The following is a 26,665-nucleotide window of genomic DNA, read 5'->3' as shown; positions in this document are numbered from 1 at the left end:
TAAAACAAATTCCCCTTATGTATGTATATATTTAGAATACCAGTAAGACTATGGGTAAATCTAAACATGTGCTGACTAAATAGAAGTAGTAGCATCTAATTTCAGGGATAAAAAGTTAAGAAAGAACAAAAATACTAGTAAAAATAACACCTATGACAGGAGAAGGGTTAATTATAAAAGTCTAAAGCCTTTTTTTTGTTGTTGTTTGTTTTTAAGGAGAGGATGCTGAAGAAATGGTGACTACAAGCCTTTTAGGTCACATATTCAAGTTAACATTTTAAGATAATCACTAAAATAATAAAGCAAATTATAAAACTTCCAGATGAACAAAAAGTAAAATGAGAACTAAAGAAAACCCTGTCAAGAGAAAATCAAAACCTAAAAAGATGGGGGGAGCACAAAATTAAAACTAAATAATAGATCGAAATGTAAATAGACTGAATTTTCAGACTCTCAGATTAAATTTTAAGCCTGCTATATGCAGTTTAGAAGGGCAGCAATACAGAAAGAACATAAAAGGAAGAAAAAAAAAGTAAATATTAACAAAAGAAAGCTAATATAATCACATTAATATCAAACAAAATATCCATTAAGACAAAAGCCACTTTTAGAAACAAAAATAGTCATTATACAACAAGGAGAAAAAGATGCAGTCAATGAGATTAAAATTCTGAATTTACCTGCAATTTATCAACATTGCCTCAAAATACATAAAGCACATATCAACAGAATTAAAGGGGGAATTTAATGAATTTACAATTATTGAGAAAGATTTTTACATACTCTCGACAGATTGAGCAGTCAAAAACTAGTAAGGCTACAGAAAATTTGAATGATATAACTAACAAGTGTGATCTAACAACATATATTATAGCCCAACATGCAACAAGTAGAATATATCTTTTCAAGCAGACATGGAACAATTATAAAAACATACCAGGGCACAAAGTCAACCTCAACAAATACCAAAGAATCAATATCATACAGGCACTTTCTCTGACAATTATGCCAAAAAATTAGAAATAAATGATACAATTTAGATTTTTAAAATTCTAATGTATTTGAAAACACTGAAATGCCTTTCAAAATAATTCATAAAAGAAAAAAGCACAATAAAATTACAAAATATTTAGAACTTAACTATATATCAAATGAAAACTAATGCACTTCATATCAAAATTTGTGGGATGCCACTGAAGCAGTATTAAAAGATATTTATGATCTGCTATAGACAGTTATGGGTCCTCCCAAAATTCCTATGTTGAAGCCCCAATGTGATGGTATCAGGAGGTGGGGCCTTTGAGAGATGATTAGGTCATGAGGGTAGAGCTTTCCTGGATGGGATTAGCCCTTATAGAAAGTGATCCAGACAGTTCCCTCTCCCTTTCAGATGTATGAGGATACAAGAAGTCACTAGTCCATATCTTGGAACACGGTTCTTACCAGAACCCAACCACGCTGGCACCCTGGTCAGAGACTTCTAGTCTCCAGAACCATGAGAAATACATTTTTGTTATTTATAACCCACCCAGTCCACGGTACTTTGTTATAGCAGCCCAAACTGACTAAAATATGGTCTTAGAAATGAAGGGCTGAAAATTAATAAGCTAAGCATCTGACTTTAGTTAGGAATAAAATGAAAGAGAACTTCTAAAAAGTTTATCAATGGAATTAAAAATAGGAGCATACATTAATTAAATATGGGGGAGGGGAACAACAAAAGTTTCAATAAAACCAAATGATGGTTCTTTCAAAACACTAATAATATTGTATTTACAAACCCATGGTTAGACCAACAATAAAGAGAAGGCACATTGCAAAATGTGATAGAGATTTCAATAATGTTGAAAAACAGATGTCAAATATTTTTTAGAAAAATGCATCTTCCCAAAACTGACTCCAGAAGAATTAGAAAACCTCAATATAGCTATAACCATTAGATAAAGTGAAATACCACTATAAAAGCTACCAGGTCCAGAGAGTTTGAGCAAATTCTACCAAACCTTCAAGGAACTAGCAGATAACTCGGGTCTTATACAAACTGTTCCAGAAAAAAATAAAAAGTGGGAACATTCACCTTCTGAGTAAAACCAAAACAGGGAAGAACAGTTCAAGAAAGGAAGTTTAAGCCAATTCTACTTGTATAACATAAATAAAACACTACTAAATAAAATATTAGCTAATTGAATTCAACAAGGTAATTTTTTAAATCTCAAGAATGCATGGATCACTTAACATAAGAAAAATCTAAATATATAATTTATCACATTCCACAGATTAAAGGGGGGGAAAAAAACCACCATAAGATCCCTAGGTTACAGAAAAGTAATCAGTAAAATCAACACTCCTTTCATGATTTTAAAAACAAACTTCTCATACCATTCTTAACCCTTATAAAGTTTATCAACTATAAACAAATCAAATTAAATGGCAAAACATATTCCCTTTAAAGTAAAGAATAAAATTCAAAGTTTTCTATCACCACTTTCTTTCAGCACTGTATTAGAAGTTCTAGCCAGTGTGACAAGAAAAAGAAATTACACATACAAGACCCAAAATAATACCACCACTATTTCCAAGAGATATGGGTGACTACACAAAATAATTCATACAAATACTAAAACTAACAAAATCTCAGCAAGGTTGCTAGACTAAGATCAAAATGCAAAAATAAACTGCATCGCTATATACCACCAAACAATATTTTAAAATCTGAACTCACCACTTATAATAAATGACAATTTTTAAAATAGTAAGTAATTTTTTAAAATGTACGACATATAGGAATGAATCTCACAAAGCATGTGCCAGGTTGCTGACATCATGAGGTGTACGCAGGTTCACATCTTTAAAACATCACATGTGAAGCAAATAAAGTAAAACAGATTCAACAAGGCTGGAGACAGTTACACAGGTGTTCTTTATACTACTCTCAACTTGAGGTTTGAAGTAGCTACAAGAAATTTTTTTTTTTAAAGAAAAAAACTGCAAAGCTAAAATTATTTGGGCAAAATTAAACTAAATTAATTGTTACTTAAGGCACATCATTCAAATAATGTTTACCTTACAATTTTCAAAGGCCGTTACAGGCAGTATGTAGAAAAGGAAGAAGAAAATCAAGTTGCGTTTACAAAAAAACCTAAGTATTTAACAACAGCAGGAAAGTGCTAACATCTGAGGCCTCACTACAAAAAATTTAGTTTTCCTTCCAACTACGTTCCTCCAATTATCGATACATAAAGCAGTCCATTAGGCATGCACATAGTCTCCCCTGGGGCCTGCGAATAAAACCGGTGGTTAGCTGTCTAGATTTAACACCTCTCACAGTCTGTCTCTGACTCAATTCATTTGAAATTAGTATAAGATTTCAGTTTCTTTTTTTTTTGCGGTACGCGGGCCTCTCACTGTTGTGACCTCTCCCGTTGCGGAGCACAGGCTCCAGACGCGCAGGCTCAGCGGCCATGGCCCACGGGCCCAGCCACTCCGCAGCATGTGGGATCTTCCCAGACCGGGGCACGAACCCGTGTCCCCTGCATCGGTAGGCGGACTCTCAACCACTGCACCACCAGGGAAGCCCTATGATTTCAGTTTCAAATCCTCAATTTCAACCATAGTTTTCCTCCAAATTGTAAAGATTCTTCTTTATGTAAAAAGGAAACATTGGCTAACATTTACTAACAGTGACTAATTAAAAAAAAAAAAACAGGAGTTAAAGGGACAACAGTAACATTATGAATTTTTCTTTTAATCAGGAAAGTCTCATTTGATCCAGTGATTACCATTTCAGTATTGAAAGTGCTTTGAAAAACGTAAAGCCTCTGTACGTACAGGATGGCGATATTATTGTTGTTGTTTGTTCTTACTAAAATCATCTAACAGGAAAAACCCTCTAATTTCTTTCAGTATTACAGCACTTCCCTGTAATACTCAACCTCACTATGTGAAGATACCACACACTTTCAATAAGAGTTTATCACTTTTCACCACCCACAAATACCACTGAAGGATTCTAAAACTGAAACTCCTTACTTTTAATACTGTTAGTTGTTCCTTTTAGTTCACAATTAAAGATAAGCAAAATGAGCTAGATTTCTTAATGAAAGGTCAGTTTATTGATGGCTTGGGGTCATCCAAACTACATTTTCACACATTACCACCAGGTACTAAGAATTTAGACTGTGCTAGAGCATGCTACTGGGTAACATGTATTAATTTTTCCTGTTCTTTTACTCCTGATAAATTAAGTATCCTCCTGGAGTCGAAGTGTACAGAACTTGACCTCACCCACGCTTTTTATAAAAGGTGTCTGTCGGTCAGCAAGGAAAAGTTCAGGCAGGCTTACCACAGACCAAGAAAGAGACAAAAACCTCAATTATAATTTTTAAAGGATGTATAACTTAAATAAGATTATTAAACCATAAAACACAACAGTATTTTTTAAATTAGTATTCAAATGCCAGGTTTAAAAACCTTACCAAATTATGCCAGATACACCTCCTAAAGGATCCTCAAGTCTGTGCGCGCTGTCCATGCTGAACTCCTTTCCTTTTGCACACTTGCTACAAGTCCTTGTTAACACAGGACACAAACCAAAGGAGAAATTAAATTCCAAATTCTTATGGCAAAATAGGAAAGCCCAGCTAGTTTGTTCTCCAAAGCACAAATAAATTGAATCTCTTGTTAGGAAATCTATCCCCAGCTTACCTCTTATTATCTATATAGAAGTTATTTCTAAATTGTATTGTGTAGTATAACACACCATAATTACAGCCACTTTCTGATAATACATGCTAATGAAAGAAGCAGAGGTACAAATACCACTGAAACTCAAACTCGGATATGCATTACATGATTTTTTTTTCTATGTTTTATCTGGTAGTTTATTTACTGGTTCTTTCTTCCTTCACTCATTCGACAAGAATTTACTGAGTACCTACTATGTGCCAAGCATTCTGTTAGGTTCTAAAACTATAAACACCAATTTCCACAGGGCATGAGAATACAATGCACCAAATGAGTCTTCTGATAGATATACAAGGTACAATGGGAACATCAGCGGGTGCTCTGAGCTTTATCTGAATAAACATGGATTGTTAGTAAAATACCCCAAACACCAGCTTACAGTAAAACATGTAGCAAAAGATTAAAAGCAAACTATCAATATGAATAAAATTTAAGTGAGACCATGCAGATAAAAGTAATTCCTGTTGCTCTAAGTCAGGGTTCACAAACCCTACACCAGCCCTTTCAGGAAACCTACATGGGTGAAGTGCTCAGGGTACCTTGGAGAGGACAGGGAGGGAGCTGCCACCACTCATCACTACACGTGTGGGCATTGCTGCAGAAGCCCAGGACTTCTGATTTAAAAGATCTAGATCTTCTGATTTAAAAAGAAAAGAAGAAGAAAAAGAAGAAAAACAAAAGTCTAGATTTTTATGGGAAACTTTAAAATATTGAACTGATGGCAATTAATTTAAAAAAATTTCAAACCATGTCACCAAACATAACAGGTCACATGTAAGCCACATGTGACACAGGGCATTAGTTGTGGACCTCTTTTCTAAGTCCTCCAACTTAACTTACCTGATCAAGATCATAAATGTTAAGTAAAACTCAAAAGGAAAAAAAAACCCAAAAGTATATATCCAAATCCTCAACATACTCCTGTTAACACCACAGGAATGTAGTCACAAAAATCCAGACAACATGAAACACTACAGAACAAATAACCTGGTTTTTCCAACAAGTAAATTGCAACGGAAAGGGGGGGGGTGGTGAGGAGGGTGGGAGAGAAGGGAAACCTAAAATGAAAAGACATTGAAAAGACAACAACAACAAAAAATCACAAAGGTATCGACCACATTTGGATCATAATTTAAACAAAAATTTAAGACAACTGGAAATTTGAGCGCCGCTGAAAAATGGGAATTAGCGTTAATTTTTTTTAAACGAAATCACAGTATCATGGTTGTTTTTAAAGAGTGCTTATGTTTTAGAGATACTTAAGTTTAGTGAAATGAACAGATGAAAAGATATGATGTCTAGTATTTGCTTCAAAGTAATTGACGCAGGAGAAGGGGCTCCAGGTAAAACAAGAATGGCCTCGAGTAGGTGGCTGACTGTTGACGCCGAGCAATGAGTAGGCAGGAGGTCATGACACTATTTTGCCTACTTTTCAAATTTTTTTTATACTTTCTATAATGACAACAAAATCCTAAAATAAAGAACTGTTTTTACCTCTTTCCTGTGTACGTACTATCACTTGATCTCATTAAAAAGTAGGAAAATGATTCAAAAGATGATGACCAAGAGAGGGAAAAGGGAGAACACAGAATAATAGCTTCAATAATAACTATAGAGGAACTAATTAACCTGCCCTTAATTGAAAAATAATTGACTTTGTGCACAAATGACCCCAGGACCTCTCTCGCTTATGGATAAAAAGTGTACGAAAAAGAAATCCTAAGGAGGTATAATCTCACTGAATGTACACCTAACAGGATATAAAAATTGTAACACTGTATCCCATTTTCATTAAAATGAAAGTCTGTTGCTAAAGTGCCAAGAGAACACACTGAATTGGTGTTTTTTAATTTCCCCAGTCAAACATGCCTGATGTTTAGCACAGCTTAACTACTGGGGTGAGTTGGGGGAAGTTAGAGTGTACAACAGGGAATGTTTATATACTCACTCACTGAGAGATACTAATTTTTCTTTTCTAAGAAAGGGAAAACAAGTGGGTCGGGTGGAACAAAAAGAGGGTAAAATAAAGCTTTCTGTAAAAATTAATGTGAGACGAGTTAAAAAAAAAAAAAAAGAAAGAAAGAAAGAAAAAAGGGCTATGCCTTCATTATCAGACCATGGCCCCATGTTATTTGGGAGCATCTTGGGTTCCCAGTGCAGAGACTGCGTAGCCCTGGGTGGCCAGGGAAAGTAAGAAAGATGAAGAAAGCACATGTGGGGAGTGCACACAGGAAGAACAGAGAAGTGGCTGTTTAGGTGTCCAGAATAGAAGGCTTAGCAAATATAGAAAAGACAGGGTTACTTTTACCCTGCCTTTATCCTTCTTACTGATAAGATGAAAGGAAGTTATAAAGTGATAGTCATGGCACCTGTCCTTGAAAGAGACAAATCTAAATGATGTTTGATAACTCAATGGAATGGTTTCCTATGATTCTTAAAATCCATCCCAAAACACTAACTGTAGCCTATAAGGCCCTTACAGCCAGACACAACCAAGAGTGCATATCTACCTGCCTTGTATTTAAGGGGGAGGGGGCTTGGGGAGGAACTATGATGACCGAAGCACCCTGAACTTGGCAGAACTCGGCACACACACCCACGATCTGCCCCTGACTATTTCTCCAGCCCTGCCTCGTGACACTCTCACTTGCTACACTACACTCACTGGAGCCCCTCCTCCAGGTCTTTAAACACGCTGGGCTCCCTACCTCAGGGAGTTTGCTGTTTGGCAATTCACCATGTTTGACATGAAGAGTTAACAGTTATGTTTCTTTCTCAAGACTTTCTATCTTATTCCCCAAAACATCTTTATTAAAAATTTACAGAAACCAACTTTGCAACTGGAATATAACATAACCAGATGATCTAGATACTTCAGTAAATATTGGGGCAATTATATTCTTCAGAACAACCTAAGTGTGTTTTTCATTTGTTTCAATAACCACAATTTGAAATCTCAGCATCTAGCCCCGTACTGAGCACAAAACAGAAATTCAACACTTATTACAACTAACAAGAGGAAAAATGATAGGTTTAACGTGGTTTCTTTTTTTTTTTTTTTTTTTTTTTTGCGGTACGCGGGCCTCTCACTGTTGTGGCCTCTCCAGTTGCAGAGCACAGGCTCCGGACGCGCAGGCTCAGCGGCCATCGCTCACGGGCCCAGCCGCTCCGCGGAACGTGGGATCTTCCCGGACCGGGGCACGAACCCATGTCCCCTGCACCGGCAGGCGGACTCTCAACCACTGCGCCACCAGGGAAGCCCCTTAATGTGGTTTCTTAACAGTATTTCTTAGTTAAGAATAATTGCCCCCTATACAATCTGATTTATATCTACGTAAACTTATAAGTTATCATGTCTTCATGCTCACTTTATAAACAGATTCAAGCCACAAGTCAATCTGACAATCTAGGAATGGGGAAAGCACGTTCTTTAGAACCAGCTTTTATGTCTGCAAGTATCAGTAGGAGGCCATGAGCAAAAACATAAAATGATCTCAGGAGTTTTATTACTCTGTAAGTGATTTTTAAACAGAAAGGAAACAGGACATAATGGAAGGTACGATCCCAGCTTTGTCAAAGTTGCAACTTTTCTGAAGGTTTTTGACCATCATGTCTCCACACCTACACATCCCAACCCCATTCCCCAACCCCTGCCCCAAAGACACACTTAGAGATTGGGGGGAGGGAACCAAAACTGTGCCATCAAAACAAACCTGCCCATTGCCAAGCGCAGCCAAACCTGTAAACCTGAGTTTGGCAATCATTTCCTCCAGCTCTTGTTTATTATCCCCCCTCCCCTACCCATGCAGTAAGCTGCAGATGGGTTACCACAATTAAGAGAGGATCACCCTACAGAAAATTCAGTGTAGACTGAAATCACAGTCATAAATTCCCTAAAGAGGGTATAAACTATGATTAGCTGATTGATTCACTCAAGAAAAAGCATATTACAGTAAATACTGAGACTTGGCTTCTCCTTACCTTCTCACTAACAGAACCAAGGCCCAACTTCCTGAGTGTCAGTTAAATGAATCTTTATCTTTACTCACCCATCCTAACAGTCTCAAAGAAACAGGTGGCCCTCTTCCCGCCCACGCCCACGGTTAACTCCACTGGGTGTTCCTGATTCCTCCCATCTTATTTCTTCCAGGACTTTCCCTTGTTTACTTTCCCCCATCCGTTCGTCCGTCCATCACCCTCTCTCTTTCCCTTCAGGATACAAAAAACAATGTTCAAGTTTCTTCCTTCAGGACCACACCCCTTCTTTCTACTGAGGTATAACTTACATCTAGTACAGCACATAAACCATAAGCGTACAGTCAATAAATTTTTGTGTATGCATATACCTAGGAAAATAAAACCCAGAAAAAGGCAAAGAACATTATCAACAGCAGGTGGCTCGAGCCTTTCTCATCGATAACCCCCCTGAAAGGTAACAACTATTATGATCTGTCACCAAAACTTAGTTTTGCCTGTTAACTGACCTTCCTAAAAATGTCATACAGTGTCTCTCTTCTATACCTGAATTCTCTCACTCAACATAATCCACTACCACCACTTTTTAAATACAGGCAGTCCTCAGAGTTGCTTCCTCAGCCCTCTCCTCACTCAACCCACTTAATCTAGCAATTTCATTAGATCCAAAGACTTTAACATCTAAACATAGATAATCCCTGAGTTCTTCAGACCTACCTGGATGTCTTTCAGGCACCTTAAATTTAACACATCCAAAATCTAATTCACCATCTCTCCCCCTCCCCCTAAAGCCAATTCCTGTTCCTACATTCTGCATGTTGGTTGATGGGATTAGAGTCAACCAAACTAGAAACCTCCAAGTCATCCTAACACACAAAACCCTGTCGCTCTTGTTCACACTATATCCCTGGCATGGATTATAGTGACACACTTCCTGATGTGGAAGACATACTCAAATTACTTCAGGAATGAATAATAAATCCTCAAGTACTCTTTCTCCCCCAACATGTAATCATCCGATATGATCCAAGAATTCTACATTCTGAACAATTCCCACATCTGCAGTTCTTCATCTGCACTGACCTAGTCTAGATCTCCCCCATCTAACTAACCCCCAGGTAGCCCCTTGGTCCCCCTGCCAGAAATGCCCATCCCATCCACCCCTACTGCTGGGTCTGCTCTTTCTAATATTCTAAACCACCTCCCACCTACCCCAAGAGTTGATTAAATCCCTACTTGGTAAACAACCACACTGTACAAACCTCAAAGGAGGGGACTCTATATTGCAATGATATCTTTCTCTCCTACCAGGCTGAACTCCTTGAGGCAAGGCCGTTCTTTCTTTAGATCTCCAGCTCCTAACAGAGCGCTTTAAATGTTTACTAACTGCCCCACTCAGGCAGTCTCCAAATTTCTAGTCTCTCTCCAATCCATCCTCCAGCTGGCTGCCAGTTAATGCCCTACAATACAAATCTAATCATGTCACTCCCCACTTTAAAATGCTCAGTAGCTTCCACTGCTTATCAAATTAAGCCCTTAGCATGTGAGGCCTTTCATCATCTGGCCCCAACCTCCTTTTTAGCCTCATCTCCTACCACTTTTAATCTCATCACCTAACACCTCACCACGCCAGTTCCTCCCCATTTCCTACGCACATCCTGCCCTTTCACTCATGCTTCAGTTCCTGACATGCCCTTTCCACGCAATGCTAGTCCCCCATTCATACAGGGAGTCCTTCTCAGGAAGCCTTTCCAGAGCATTCCAGGAAGAATCGGTTTGTCAGGCTTCTGGGGTTCCCTTGGCACTCTGTAAATGCCTTCATTAAGGCATTTCAAGTTTTATTGTAATTGTTTATTTGATAAACAGTAGAAGGCAAAAGGGTCCACTGAGATCTGGAAGCTGGGTGGTGAGTCAGGTCCATTTACCAGCTAAACAAATGATTACTGTCAGCTTAAAGTGTATTACCATTTCAAACTCATCCTCAGCAAAACCCACCCTCAATTGCAAAATATTTGTAAATATCAAGAGCAGGAGACACATCATTCATTCTCACATCACCAACTCCTAACTAGAGCGCCTGGTCCTCCAGCTTGACTGAATTAATTAGTGATACCCACACACGACCTCTTGCTTCCTACCTTCATGAACTGACCCACAATTCTCCCATCACTCAAAGTGCAAACTTGTCATCTTTGAGCTTCTATATTAGCTCCTGAGTCCTAGGCTAACATCCACATCTGCCTCCTTTTCTCTCTCCACTCCTCTAGTTCCAGCCCTCAGTATCTCACTGAACCATGTAAGCCCCTAATGGTTTCCCTCCTCCAATTCTAATCTCTCCCACTCCCGACTCATCCAACACTGGCACTCCTTAAACTGTATTGTGCAAACGAATCACCTAGGGATCTTGTTAAAATGCCAATTATTCAGTAAGTCTGAAGTGAGGCCTGAGAGTCTGCATCTCTAACATACTCCCAAGAGATGCTGACGATGCTGGTCCACAGATCACATTTCAAGGAGCAAGATCTCCACTCAGTGTTGTCCTGGAATAATGTATCTAGCAAGCCGTCAACAAGCAGAAGCCAGATGACCATCAATCAGGATTGGATAAGCACAGATTTCTACGCTAAGTAAGAAACTGGACTAGATGCCCCTGGTCCTTTGCAGTGCTTTGATTCTATGCTCTCCCTGAGATATCCATGACGTTGTCACCCATTTTTCACCTGTGAAGCTTGGCAAAGCTATTCCCTAGCAGGTAATACTTCAATTATCACATTCACCAGCTTCTGAAGTAGTAACTATCTACCGACAACTCTGGTTTAGTCTACTCCAGTATTACAAATGTTTCTAAAAGATAAAGAAGATACCGGGCCAGGGGGTATATATAGCTGTGCTTATGATAGTACCTTCAAGATAAGTGAACACCACCACCTCCCTTTATCCATCAGTATTATCTAGAGGTTAATATCACCTGCATTAATCCATCAGTTTCTTAGAACCAAGAGGCTATCAACCGTTTTGTTTGGTTGGGGGTGGGGTGGGAGATCTTATGAACATCTATAGAAGCAGGAAGCAATGACGGCTCCCAATTCTCTATTAGCAGCTGCAAGCCAATTCAAGGTATAAACAAGCATTCCAAATGTACTGACTACAAGATGATCCCGACTCTCAGAAATGGACTTTTGTGTGGTATCTTCACAATGACGTTATCTTTAGCAGTTCCAAGATACTTGTTTATAGAACTTTTGTCATTGTGTATTTATCAATGAGACAATACTACTCAGATTCTGGTTAAAAACACCAAGTCTCTATTATGACTTATCCCCCATGAAAATCAGCTTGTCGGGTGTTAATACTGCTCTAATGAGTTAACTGAGGCCTCTGTAAAAATTTGTCACAGAGGGCAGAAAGGTGCAAATGACAGTGGAAAATACACAATGGCAGGTAATTAACCTGAATGTTGATTAGTCTGAATTAGAAGTATTTTCATTGGAATAAGAAGCATGACTTATTTTAGTCAGACAGGATCTGCATAACTTCTTTTAAAAACAGGGTGTTTATCATACGTTTAAAACTAACATAAAAAGCAAAATAAAGATCTTTTCCAGTGTTGTTATTCACATTACTACATGAGACAATATTTCAGAGACATTTACCTTCCACTTAAAACAAAAGAAATTTGTAACTGGCCATGAGTAAAGACTTAACTTACCATAGTAGTGTAGTACAGATTTTACAGCCATGGATAAAATAGTTATTTTTGCTTATATGAACAGTTAAGCGTTGTGTTTCCTCCTAGTCCACACAAGAGGCTTTTAAAAAAATTCCTTCACCAATGAAGATCCAGACAGTAGATGGGCAAAGTTAAAAATAATACCCTCGGGGCTTCCCTGGTGGCGTAGTGGTTAAGAATCCGCCTGCCAATGAAGGGGGCACGGGTTCGAGCCCTGGTCCAGGAAGATCCCACAAGCCACGGAGCAACTAAGCCTGTGCGCCACAACTACTGAGCCTGTGCTCTAGAGCCCACAAGCCACAACTACTGAGCCTGCGAGCCACAACCACTGAAGCCTGCGAGCCTAGAGCCCGCACTCAGCAACAAGAGAAGCCACCGCAATAAGAAGCCCACGCACCACAAGGAAGAGTAGCCTCCGCTCGTCGCAACTAGAGAAAGCCCACGTGCAACAACGAAGACCCAGTGCAGCCAAAAATAAATAAATTTATACCAAAAAAATGGAATTTTATTTTTTAAAAATTAAGAATACCCTCAGGTTATGACCAATTAATCCCTCATCTTCCAAATTTTACATTAATGTGGTTGGTCTACATGACATTAAACTAAAAGAAAGTATCTGCCTCCAGAAGATGAACACAGCATTTCCCATAAACTTTATAAATCCGAGGAAAGCAAAACCCTCACAGGCTTCACAAAAAGAAATAAGAGAATGTCTTTCAAGCGTAGTGTAGGCCCCCTGCCAGGCTTCAGGGCAACCTTGAGCATGTGCACATTTGCATTTTCTTTTCAAGGAAGCAAAATTAATATTTGCTTAACCCAGAACTTAGATCCTCACGAAGTATGATACCAAATGAAGCCCCAATGATTCAAGTGGATAAAAAGGCGTAGATAGAAAGGGTTGGTAAATCTTAAAGGATTAAGGTGGAATTACTAATCCTCAGTCTGACTGGACTTTGAACGACTAGTAATTTATGGTTGCTCCTCGAACAATTCAGTATTCCAGAATTATGGCAAGGGTCTAGTCCCTCTGGTCCTTCAAGAGGGCTCAAGGGCCTTCCGGGGATTCACACCGTGGAGTCAGGAGCCTCTTCTTTGCTGCTACTACAGTCACCTGTGGACCCCACTACCTCTGTTAGAGCATCTTCCACTTCTGTATTCTAAATGTTGGCCGCTTGTTTCCACAAACATGCCCTCAGAGCTATAAGTATTTCAAGGGATCCTAGAAAATTAAAGTTAGTCATCTTTGAATCAGAAGTACTTTTGACATAGTAGGTACTCATAGTAATTACTGGATTGAATGAATGAGTGAGTGAAAGTGTATAGTTTGCCAGTGTCACTGTGTCACTGAGCAACAGCGTATCCCATCTTCTTTAATGAGCCCTAATTACCTCCAATTAACATTTGTGGCAATTTACTATTGCTAAAAATAACACTACCACCCTACATTTGTATGACATCTCACGGTTTACAAAGCACTTCCACATATATCATCAAATCTGAGCCTCACAAAGTTCTCTGAGATGGATTTTTTTAAATCGCTCTAATAGGGGGCTTCCCTGGTGGCGCAGTGGTTGAGAGTCCGCCTGCCGATGCAGGGGACATGGGTTCGTGCCCCGGTCTGGGAGGATCCCACATGCCGCGGAGCGGCTGGGCTCGTGGGCCATGGCCGCTGAGCCTGCGCGTCCGGAGCCTGTGCTCTGCAACGGGAGCGGCCGCAACAGTGAGAGGCCCGCGTACCGCAAAATAAATCAATAAATAAATAAATAAATCGCTCTAATAAATGAGGCTTAAAGAGATTACAGGGTTCATTATAGGTTGCCCATCAAGTAAAGAAGAAGCCCACAGTCACATCTAGGTCCTGGCTCCTCCATCAGTGCTCTCTGCATCCGAAGACCAGGGCCTGGTTGACAGCGAGTCCTGCTGTCCTAGGCACTTCCCCTCGCCTCCTTTGATCTTCTCAGCAACGCTGTGTGGCTCACAGGTACTGCCTATTTCCACAGAGAAGGAAAGTGGGAGGTAGAGCTCTGGGCTCAGGGGCGCAGCCAGAATGCAGGTCCCAGCCTCAGGGACTTCGAAGTCCATGCTTCCCAAATGCTGACGTGCCCAAACTGGCCCCAGAAGGTTATCAAGGACAAGTTTTCCACATTCGGCCAAGCAAGCTATTACACACTAGTTAACTCTGGCAGCAAATGCTGGGGCTTGCACTCTGCCTTGTGCCTTGCTCGCTTGACAAATCCACACGAGGTACTAAACTGCTCTGTAACTCAGTTTCCCTATCTGTAACCCTGGGGTGGTAACATTACCTGCCTCATAGAGTTGTAATGAGGATTAAATGAGTTAATATTTATAAAGCACTTAAAACAGTGCCTCGCACATAGTAAAGGATGATATAAATGCCTATCCGTTTTTTTAAAAAGGTATAAACTGAGGAAAAGTGACAGTTTAAGTCACTAAAGAAATACTCAATTACTGAATAAAAAGTGTGGGGACAATTTGTTCTTTCCTACTTCCTTTTTTTAAAATAAATCTATTTATTTATTTATTTACTTATGGCTGTGTTGGGTCTCCGTTGCTGCACGCGGGCTTACTCCAGTTGCAGTGAGCAGGGTCTACTCTTCGTTGCAGTGCTCAGGCTTCTCATTGCAGTGGTTTCTCTTGTTGTGGAGAATGGGCTCTAGGCACGCAGGCTTCAGTAGTTGTGGCACGCGGGCTCTAGAGCTCAGGCTCAGTAGTTGTGGCACGGGCTTAGTTGCTCCGCGGCATGTGGGATCTTCCCGGGCCAGGGTTGGAACCCGTGTCCCCCGCATTGGCAGGTGGATTCTTAACCACTGTGCCACCAGGGAAGCCCCGCTCCTATCTTTCTTAAATAACAGATAGATTAAAAATTTTAACATACAAATAAAACTATAATATGCCACAGGAAAATAGGGGAAATTTTTTTTTAATCTTGAGGGGGAGGCCTTCCTAAGCATGACACAGAGCCCTGAATACCTTGAGGAACAGACCGACAGTGCAAATGGATGAAGACAATAGTGACTGACGAAACAAAGCTAGTTCCCCTAGATACATGCCCTCAAGACAAATCTATAAGCCAGTAGGAAAAAGGCAAATATCAAACAAAAAAATGGGCAAGGGATATGAACAGGCCATTCATGGGAGAAATAAGTTACCAATTAAAATGTGAAAAAAAATGATCTACGTAATTAAGAACTATAATTTTTTTTAAATTGAGACTTTCCCCCCCAAGATTGTTTACCCCACCCACCTGCTACCACCACCATTACACCCTACCTCAGCACTCAGTGGAGAACATGTGTGCGTGCATGTGTGAGTGTATCATGTACGCACGTGTGGGATGTGTGTAAGGAAGAGAGTGCGTCTCCTCCAACTACAGTGCTGTTTACTTCTTTCCAGAAGGAGAGATTCAATTTATTACATAAACCTGCACATCAGCTACCCCCAGCCATACTACCTCTCTCAGAGACCATCAAGAGAAATTCCTTTTCTGCTTCAGCAGCTAGAGTACATATTCCATATGCCAGATGAAATGTATTTTTACCCATTTGTACTCCTGCACTTTACAAGTTCCCTTCCTCATAGTAAAAACTGAGCAGTCATCTTTGAGGAATTAATTGACTCCATAGATTAATTTCCATATAAAACTTTTACTTAAGGTAAATGATTAAATTAAAATGGAACCTAATATAAAAGGGAATCTCTCACCCCTACAAATATTCACAAACTGTCTTTTTGCTAACAGGAGCAGGACATTTCTCTCCCTCTCTCAAAGATATTCAAAGCAGTACCAGATTTCATGATAAAGACTTCCAAAACCAGCAAACAGCAAAAGCCCAAAGATTACTGAACTAAGTTGTTTCAATTTATATCACATAAAAGTAGGGCTGTGTATGTGTACCTAAATAAACTAAGTGCATTTAATTGTGAGAAGATACGTTTTTCTTTAAAAAAATGAAATAAAAAAATATTATGAATACTGAATCTTTTTAATGAACACATGTCTGAATGGGATTTTTTTTTCAAGATCTATTCTTCAATTTTTCTTCCAAATATTTTTTTAAAATTCAGTGGTTTTCCAAATTTCCATTCCTCTAACAATTTCAACTTTAAAGGACTGGACAAATAACCACTGATTTTCTGATTTTCTAGCACTGTAACTCTTTTCAGTCAACCATCTGTCAACTTTAAAGTTCTATCATAAAACCCCCGAAGGGTAACATCACTGATGAAATCTAATTTCCCTCTCTGCAATTAAAATATCCAACTGTTCCATTAGAAGCCCGCCCATAATCTGTCAAAGTGATATGTAACCTCTCGTAAGCACTGATTAGAATGAAAAGAAACTAGAAACACCTTGAAGTAACTGAGAAAGCACCAAATGTGTGAAGCACACTCAATTTTTTAAACTTTCATTTTGAATACTAAATAAAGGAGAATCCAAAGACAGTAGGTATATAAATTCAGTGTGGGGGAAAAAAGAACACTAGACAGATAATCAAAATCCTGGGTGCTATTCCTAATTCTGAGACTGAGTTTATCACCGATCTTGGACCAGACACTCAACCTCTACAGGGCTTGCTTTCCTCATCTATAAAAATACAGATGTTAGGATCTCTACAGAATCCTAAACTCTATGATCTAATCAAAAATAACACACAAAAAATTTTTATGTGCTTTTTCTCCTACTGACTCTAGGCACAAGTAGATAGGCACATACAGCTCACCATGAATTAAAGCTAATGAACCATTAAGTTTCCCATATCTGGATCCCTCAAATACAGAGTTATCACTACAGTAAAGTTTATAAACTGGATTATAAAAGTATCTTACTTTACAAGTCAACTTAAGAACAGAAACTTACGTCAACTTTTAAAAGGATGTATTGCTTTAAATTCATCTCTAGTGTGCTGAATTCTACTTTGAAGACTAGAGCTGGCAGGGAGAGGGTAATCAAACACTATCTATTCCATCATTAGTCCTAATCGACTCCAAAAAGGTATTCTTCTTTGGTTGGCAACCTTAGGCTGACTTGTGTGCATTAGGTCCAAGCCTGTTCCTTTCTCCGTGACAAAAAGCTGGGGATTTGGCTGTTTTTAAACCCATGGATAGGTCGTACAGAACTTAAAACAACTACAACATTTAGTCCTTCTAATTTGAAGAACAGGCTCTCTAATGAAGCCCCAGAATGTTAAGAGTTGGAAGAGATTTTAGACTTATTCTACTCCAAGCTCATCATTTTACTGATGAGGAAATCAAAGCCCAGGATAAGTTAAAATGAATGCCCAAAGTCATACCAACTTTCCCAACTCTCAGACCCATTTCTTTAAATTACAAACCATAACAAAGTTACTTTCAACTGACCCCAGGATACATCAGCCAAACTCAAAACCCATAAGATGGAGCACCCCTTCAAGTGCTAAAGTATAGCCAAAAGTTCTCAAAATATATGGATAGGAACAAAGAAAGAATTCCTTAGGAATATATTTCTCATACATGACAAAAAGGTCAAAAACTGGTTCTATGCATAAAATTTTGCTCTTTGGACCATGTGTCAGGAGTGAACTGATTGTGAAATCCAGATAATTATTAAATAGGCAGTGAAAACAAATACAGTTCATACTTTCTCTTGCTATATTTAAAAACACGCCTCGTATTTGAAAAGAAGGCGCCAAACATTCTAACATATTGTTAATGAAGGCAGACATCTGAAAAGATTCACTCTCCACCTGCTCTTCATCATCAGATGTATGAGTCAGTAGAACTACACAGCAACAAATTCAAAACTCTTCCTGCCTGAAAAGAATGCAGGGGAAAAAACTAAAACAAAATCAACCAATTCAAAGTATCTCAAATTTCGAATTAGATTTTTTCATTCATTAACTGAAATGGTCCAAAACCAAATTATTTCAAATTTTATTCAGTCTTCAACTGAATGCTTTCACATAACTGGAAATGAGACTAATTTACTTCTAGCAAGCTTCATTTGAGAAAATACATGTCATAAATTCTGGATTTTCTTTTTGTTCTTTGCTAAAGTATTGACATTTACAAACTCACAAAATATGTGCAACCTACAAATAGAGTATTTCACTCCATTTCCAAGAGAACTTCTAGGTTCCAAACTCAAAGGTCATTGGACTAGTACCTCAATAAGACACTCTATCATTAAATACATTTTACAACCTATTAAAGCAATCTCAAATGTAAAAATACAACAGGGAAACAATTATTTCAGCATGCATGTGGCATTATGGGATGGTTATGCTTTGTTTCACTTAACATACTAAAAGGAATATTGGGCATATATATTATATACATAACAAAACCATTCCATCTCTAAATCAACATGTAATTACACTTCAGCAACCCGGTAACTGTTATTATTCTTGATTCTAAAGTACAATTATCACACAGCTTGAAAGAGCTATTTCATAGTTAACCAAATATCCTAATGTTATTTAATCAAAGTACCACTAAAGTCTATTTTTTCCAACCCTTGAGTTTCAGTTTATCAAAATTTTCCAAAGCCTAGAGTTAAAGTTTCATAACAAATCCAAACACAGCCCGTCACAGAGACTTAGGTTATAAATACCTAATATGTCTAAAGAATCCAAATGGTCGATTTTGTTTTGTTTGAATTATACTATCTTTAGAAAACCAAAGGTAAGTATTAAAAAGTTTGCCCAAGAAGCAGAGGGACATGAAGGTAGATTCAAAACCCCTCATTACCAGTGTTGTACCAGATGCCTGCGATCAAGGGGTGGAGTGGGTTTTAGAAAGTGGGACTTTTAAAAAAAGCCTTCACTTTCCCAGACTATTTTGGACATTCTGATAACATCTTTTTTCTCTTTTTCAAAATGCCAGGCGTCTTTAAAGGAAAAGCTTTTCTATTGAGTGGCTTTTCTCGACTTTCACAGTACAATTAAACCCTTCTCCTGTCCAGATAGACTGAACCGTGTTCAGCCCTGGCACATAACAAAATCATTAAATCTAAAACGCCTCATTTGACAGATGTCTCATTAAATTCATCTTAAAGTTTAGGTAAGAGATGCCTTTGAAAAGGGGGGAAAAAAAACACCTGTTAACTCTAAGAAACCTTTGAGAGAGAACTCTCTCAAAATCCGCATAGAGCTCCACTCACGGGAAATAGAAGATATTAACAGTGTGTGGCACGTCTAAAACCTCCTGTCATGGGAGAAATGCCTCTGTGTGTATGTGTGTTTAACGCAACCCCTGGGGACCCTAAAAGGAAGGGAGTCTGAAGATTCAGGACATACACCACCAGCTGCTTAACAAAATTCCGCAAATTCAATTCAACAAATGTTTAAACTAAAATGTCAAGTATTATACTAGCCTTGGACCATATACAACATTAATGAATGTTATGTTACCAAGAAATCAAATTCAGCATTCTATAAAGAAAGAGAATCAAAAACAACAAAAACACCTTACTCTTTAAAAAATAATAAGAATCTTGGGATAACCAGTCATTTAAAGTGGCTGTTTTAACAATCTTATAGCCACAAAAAGATAAAACTTTCAACCAGAAACTTCATAAACTCATTTACACTCATCTCCTCTCCCTGTAATTATTTCAATAGGCATAAAAAACACACACCATTTAAGGAATAACTATGAAAACCAGGCAGAGTAGCTTACTCTCTAACTCTATATAACATATGAATTATAAAAAATGAACAGCATGGTGACATCAATAGAGCACTACTGATCACTAAAGTACAAATAAGTTTACTTTAAGATGAAAGGTTTATGCAAACCTTTCATGATAGCTATTTTCGATACTTTACAAGTAAAGCTATGTTTTAACACCGCTACCCTCAAAAGTTATCCACTTTTCAGATAAAGTGTTAATGCTCTATGAAGATTTGAAATGAAATGAAGATTTACAGTTTAACAAATGAGGCGTGTGTAAGAGAACAAAGAATCATTAGGTGAACTTTATTTCATGCCAACTTAAATGCATGCAAGACTATTAGCAACCAGAATATTTAGAACACTTTCGTACTCTTTCTGTATTGTCCACTTATTTGCCAGTCTTGCTTCTTTATGTTAAAGGCAGCATGATAAAAATAGAACCAACCACATTTCACAAGGAATACCACTTTGGAGTAGAGGATAATATCACCTCATTACCAACAAAAATAGAATATTTTCGGAATGCTTTTAACCAAGTGAAAAATTCAAGTGTAAATGAAATTCAACTTCGATTCATGGAAAGTAATATGAATTGTAAAACAGAACATGCATGCTCTCTCTTCTCAGCTCTGCCAAGAACTGAAAAACCACAAGCAAGAATCAAAACTATGCATCAGTTTATCTGAAACGAGGATTGACACCCACTCCTCCCTAATAATGTTTCCGAAAGGACAAATGAGACAATTTATGTGAAAGCTCCTTAAGATTTTTGAAGATAATAAACCCAACATATTAACAGGCGTTATCAAACCACAGCTATGGAAGACAAGACAGCATTCACTTTACATCAAAAACAAGTATAAAATTGAAATACAAAAAGCAACAAAAATAAAATTAAACCCTTTGTTCTTAAAAGGACTGCTTAAGCACACACTGGTGTCACATGTTCATACCACGTTACTGAATACTGCTGTAATTATAGTAATAAGAGACTTCTCGTCAATATTACAGCTTAATGCCGAACCACCCCTTCTTGGTTTCCATGTAGGAAACCATGTAAGGTTTGATCATCCCAGACGAGAAAAAGAGAAGAAATATGCGCGGGTAAGGAGTCCGTTCTCCTGAGCAATCCCAAAAAGTCAAACATAAAAATATCTTGTCCAAGATTCACGAGCCACAGTGGGTGTACTCTCCATCCTGTCAACATCATTTCCCACTATCACAATTTAAACTGAAACAGCCAGATGACTAAAGCTAAAAGGCAGTAGAAGAGAGTCAAAAATATTAAAAATATAGTTTCATACTGCCCTTGATTAATGACTCAGACGCCCCCAGGGAGTCCAAAACATAACCTCATTAACGTTTGTTTTTAAGTCCGTAACCTATGTCGAGTAACCTAAATTCTTGAATTTTTTTTCACCTAAAATTGCTCTCAGGTAAAATTTAAGATGGCTGATCTTAAAGGAAAATTAAATGTTAATGTACCTAATATACTTAATACTTCACACAAGTTACTTCAGATAGAGCCATAATTAAATTTTTTCTTATTTAAAGTTAGCTAAGAGAATGGTTGCTTCAGAGGAGCAACAATTTTCAAACTAAGTTTTTCTCAACAACTCTGTAATTAGATAGTACCTTTTGTCCAAAGCCTTTTAGCTCATTAAAGACTTCCATTTTACTTTACCTAAATAAATATTTAAATATTCCAAGCAACCACAAATGGCTTTCAAAGCCTTTTAAGAATAACTTAGGCCAGGTTATAAATACTAAAATTTAACTGAAAGGTGACCTCAAGAGAATGAAAGTTCTCCACTGGACAAGAACTTCTCCAGTTATAAACAGATAAACTAGAAAAACAACAGATAACGAGCTCAATTTAAATACAGGAAAATATTCAAAAGCCTTCAAAAGCAATTTCCTAGTCTATGCTTAACTCCACATACACAGATAAACAAAAAGATACGCAGCAATAAACTTAAGAGTAAGTTATATGTAACATTATAAAAACGAATGTGGTGGAAAACACCCCCTCAAAGGATCTCATATAAAACAAACGTTAATTCTCTTCTTCTTATGGAAAAGAATTACTACCAAAACATGCCGCTTTCCTGTTGGGTGTCCTACATTCCACTGCAGCACACGGGTAACTTCTAGGAATCTCCTCCAGCTTGGTGCAAACCTGCACTACACGTGAAGTCCTGATAATGTTCCGGTGATGAGTGAGACCACCTTATAACAAGGCCCTTTTGTTCATCAGTAACTAAACTTCCTTGCAAAAGTTCAAGTGGACTCACTATATGGTAAATTTTGTTCTATGGCAAATGAACATCAACACAGACGTTTGCTATGTTCTTAAGCTTAAAATAAGCTCAACTTGCTATAAAATAAGCAATTAGACATCTTTATAACATCTTTATAATATCTTTATAAAGACTGTTATATCTTTATAACAATCAGGCATCTTCCTTCTAGGACACCTGCATACCAGCTTCATATTCAAGAACAGGTTGGATGCTCTGTATGGCTTCCTCATTTAATTAGTTACTTTTACAAGCATATTCACAGAAGTATATATGTATTTATACTGTGCATATAAGAAATAAAGCAAATAAGTTCAGAACGAAGCAACAATTCCTGCTTTTCATAAAGAAAGAAACAAAAAGATTAAAATGAGCACACCAGAAATTTGCGATTTACCAGAAAGATAATTTGTCACCTTTATACTGAGATAAGTTTTTTTTTAAAAACCTATATATCATCCACTTAGAACATTTTAGACACACTTGAAGAGACAATCAAGGGGAATCAAAGATTTAAATGTCATGACTAGGACACCTAAAACCCTTCCCATGGACATTTATCATGATCAACAATTCAGTCATGAGGAAAAGAAGGGATGCAGAGCTCTTTCCATACGAAATATGTTCAATACTGCTTATTTAACATATCCTTTGTTTTATATATAGTTCCTTCAATGTAATTGGTTGGTTATAAGGGCATTTATCATTCTCATGTTAAGAAAATATTCTCATTCCAAGTGTGATTACCCTTTACTGCTTTTGTAAAATAACAGTATTTTACAAATTACATGAGCCACAGGAGAAAATGATATAGTTGTGGCTCCTACATGAAAAAAAAAATCACCTATTTTCTAGACCATAAGCTTTTAAAGGCTTGTCATCCGGTTTGGGATATTATCTTCAGATACTACAAATGCTATTGTATTATGATATGGTTTTCTTTACGAGGCAAAAATCCATCAGAAATCCACTTGAATTACAGAAAAACTTCAGTTAAACGTAAAGGAACATCTCACCAGGAATGCTACCAGTCTTGCATATCTCAATGTGTGAGTAATTTCTTCATTCAAACGGACTAAATTGCTACTGGGACACGAGCTGGACCAAAAACATATTAAATTAGAAAGAATGGCTACAGATTAATGAAATTACAAGTGTGATTATTTTTCCACCACCCATACAACCTAGGCGGGGAAGTAATTTAGTACTTTAGTAAATCTGGGGAAGATTTAACTCTCCTTTTAAGACCTTTAATCTAGAAATGGAAAAAAAAATGAGGAAGATTTTAGATCACCCTCAAGTCGTATTGTGATTCCTATATATCCCTATTGCAAGTCACATCGCAATGGTCAGTTCTGGCTATAAAGGTTAGAAGTAAGAAACTGAGAGAAAGAAATAGGCAAAACCACTTTTGACGCAAGAATCAAACTTACAGAGGAAACTGAAATAAAGCCAAAAAGCGCTGAGGAAACTTATCGCTAAAGAGGACCGCAACTGCTGGGTTCCATCGAGGACTAAGTGGGCAAACGAGCAGCACCAGCTGATGCGGAGCGAGCTCCCGGGCTGGAAGGGCAACCCGCGGACAGTCAGACGGAGGGAGGGTGTTCCAGCGCATTTCTCAAGGTCATTTTCCTCTGTAGGTATCACGTGCACGTGATGTTTACCTGAAATCCCAAACTGCCTCAAACCCAACAAACCGGTGAACGGACGTCCGAAGGCAGCACTTCACTGTTAAAGCCACCACTGCTTCTTTCAGGAGTGCCTGCTCCCTGTGCTTCCTGGTGGCCCTGCCACCTGTCCCAGCTTGCTTCCCAACCTCGGAGGCCCCAAGAATGACAAAAGCTCGCGGATTTTAAAACTGCTCAATTTAGTATCACACAGATCGTACTTGAAAGCTGTAGAGAAGTAAGAGATTCCCGAGGACCCGCGCTGACTCTCGGGGTGGCCAAACATTTCTCGGGACCTGGAAGTGCTTATTCCCCACGCGTCAAAGTGCAGGTGATCTCCTTACCTGCATAGAAACGGATGAGGCAGCCGATCTCCGAGTCCATGCCTTCCTCCTGCACCCTCCACAACTCCCCAAACCCCAGGTGGAAGAGGTAGTCATTTTGGATCTGCAACGGCTTCTCGTCCGCCTCCAGGCGCCGGGTGGTCTCTCCGTGGAGTTGCACGTACAGGGTGGGCGGTGGAGGCGCCTGCTCCGCGGTCGCCCTGTTCCCATCCTGGGTCGACGGGGGGCGGCCGAGGGCCGCTGCTGCCGCCGCCTTCTCCTCCCGAGGCCGATCGCGGGCGGCGCCGCCTGGGCCCTCGACGCCCCTCTGGGCTTTCGGCTGCGGCGGAGGCGGTGAGGCCGTCGGGGATGACGGCCGGGAGCCCGCTCCAAGCCGGGGCAGGCGGGGCTGTTCCCGAGCCCCCGTCGGGGTCCGGGCCGGGGCCGGGTCAGCCTCCAGCTCCTCGGACGACGACGAGCAGCCGCCGCCGCTGCTGTAGGGGTCCAGCCGGTCCGACACGCTCTCAGCGCTGGGGCTCAGGCTGAAGCTCTCGGTGTCGGAGGCCGGGCCCGCGGCCGCGCCGTCCAGGAGCCGCGGGGCGCCCGGCTCGCCCAGGCTGGAGTCTGAGGGCGCGGGGCTGGCGCGGGAGGCGCGGAGCGCCCACCCGTCCGGGGCGCCGGGCAGCGGCAGGTCGGCGGGAGGAGCGCGCTGCGGGCCCCCGACGGCGGCCAGTCCGCTCCTCCCGGATGGCGGCCCCGAGTCCCGCGGCTCGCCGGGCGGGAGCCGGGGACCGGCGTCGGGGTGCCCCTTGCCCAGCACCTTTACCACGCCGCCGCCCTTGTAGCCCACCTGCAGCAGGCGGGCGGCCACCTCGCCGGCTGTGGTGTCCAGCGTGCACAGCACCGGGCGCAGGTAGGTCGAGGCCATGTGGCGGTCGAAGACGTGCACGCAGCCCCGCTCGAGCTGGTGCCGCACCCAGTCCCGGTCCGACGGCTGCAGCTGCAGCATCTGCCGGTGCTTCAGGAGCAGCGTCTTCCTGTCCAGGCTCCGGGTGCACAGCGACGCCGAGGCCGAGCAGGAGGCGGAGAGGCCAGTGGCGCCGGGGGAGTGCGAGGCGGCAGCGGCGGACGACGACGAGGACGAGGACGACGAGGCGGCGGCGGCCGCCGCCGCGGACAGATTCCTCTTCAGCCGCCCTCTCCTCAGCAGCAGGGAGTTGGCGCCACCGCCGGCCCCGGGCACCGGGGCAGCTCCGCCAGCGGTGGGCTGGGGGGCGCCGCGCCTCCTCCTGCGACCCGTGCCTCCCGGCCGGCCAGGCATCGGCCCCAGCTGCGCTTCGCCGGGGGCCTCTTCCCGCGCCCCGCCGCTCGAGGCTGCCGGGGTCAGCGCGGGCTCCGGGCTCCGGCCGCCCCCGACTGCCGCCGCCAGAGCCGCCGCGGCCGCAGCCGCCGCTGCAGCCGCCGCCGGAGCCGAAGCTCGGTCCTCCCTGCTGGTCTCTGGGAGTCGCTGCGCCGTAGTCGCGGCGGCGGGCTCCATTGCAGTGGGGCTTCGCGCTTCCCCCCCAGCTCCGGAGACAGCGGGCAGAGAGAGAGGCGGGGAGGCGAAGGTGGGAGACGGCGGCGGCGCGGGGAGAAGGGAGAAGCCAATGGCGTTCGGCACGGCCGTTTCAGGGGATTATGTGGCAATTCGGAGCATTCCGTCGGTGTCTTGGTGTTCCATCCCGCGCGCCCGCCCGCTTGGCCGCCACCACCACCACCCTCACACACACACCCTCCCCGCCCGGGTCGCGGGCGCCGAGCGCAGGCCCCGCCCACTCCTCCGCCTCACCCTGGCGAACCCGCCGCGTAGCTGGGCTCATTGAATATTAATCACGCGCCGGCAGCGGGAAGGCGGGAGGCGGGCAGGGCGGGAGCTCCTCGGCGGGCCTCATGAATATGCATCACCTGCATGACGGCATTCCAGGCAGAAGAGGGGAGAGCAGGAGGGCGGCGGTGAGGCGGGGCTTCAGGGTAAACAAACGGGACGGCGTACGAGGGCGGGGCTGGGGGGGGAGCAGCTTCCCGGGAGGTTCCGGCGCGAGCTTCAGAGACGGGGAGGCAGAGACGGACAGATGCGCGCGGTGCACCTTGGGAGTTGTAGTTCCAGTGCGCGGACGGGCATGTCCGAAGGAAACGTGGTGAACTACAAGCCCCAGAGATCCTTAAACTATGCCCCTCCTTGCAGCCAGCCGTGTGCCCTGGACAGTGGGTATT

At 41.1% G+C, this 26,665-nt stretch overlaps 1 protein-coding gene across 1 annotated transcript in view; it reads right to left on the bottom strand.

The window, feature by feature from the left end:
* The window catches only part of PHLPP1 (PH domain and leucine rich repeat protein phosphatase 1), a 211,736-nt gene extending 185,653 nt beyond the window's left edge, over positions 1–26,083 (bottom strand). Inside the window, exon 1 of the mRNA XM_081251786.1 lies at positions 24,434–26,083. Within this exon, the coding sequence (XP_081107912.1) occupies positions 24,434–25,949 (1,516 nt within the window). The 5' untranslated portion in view covers positions 25,950–26,083. The remainder of the gene's footprint in view (positions 1–24,433) is intronic.
* Positions 26,084–26,665: the final 582 nt, after the last annotated feature.

This window comes from Mesoplodon bidens (genome assembly GCF_964165515.1).
Source record: "Mesoplodon bidens genome assembly, chromosome: 13".
Classification (NCBI taxonomy): domain Eukaryota; kingdom Metazoa; phylum Chordata; class Mammalia; order Artiodactyla; family Ziphiidae; genus Mesoplodon; species Mesoplodon bidens.
This window is presented reverse-complemented; position numbering and strand designations above follow the sequence as displayed.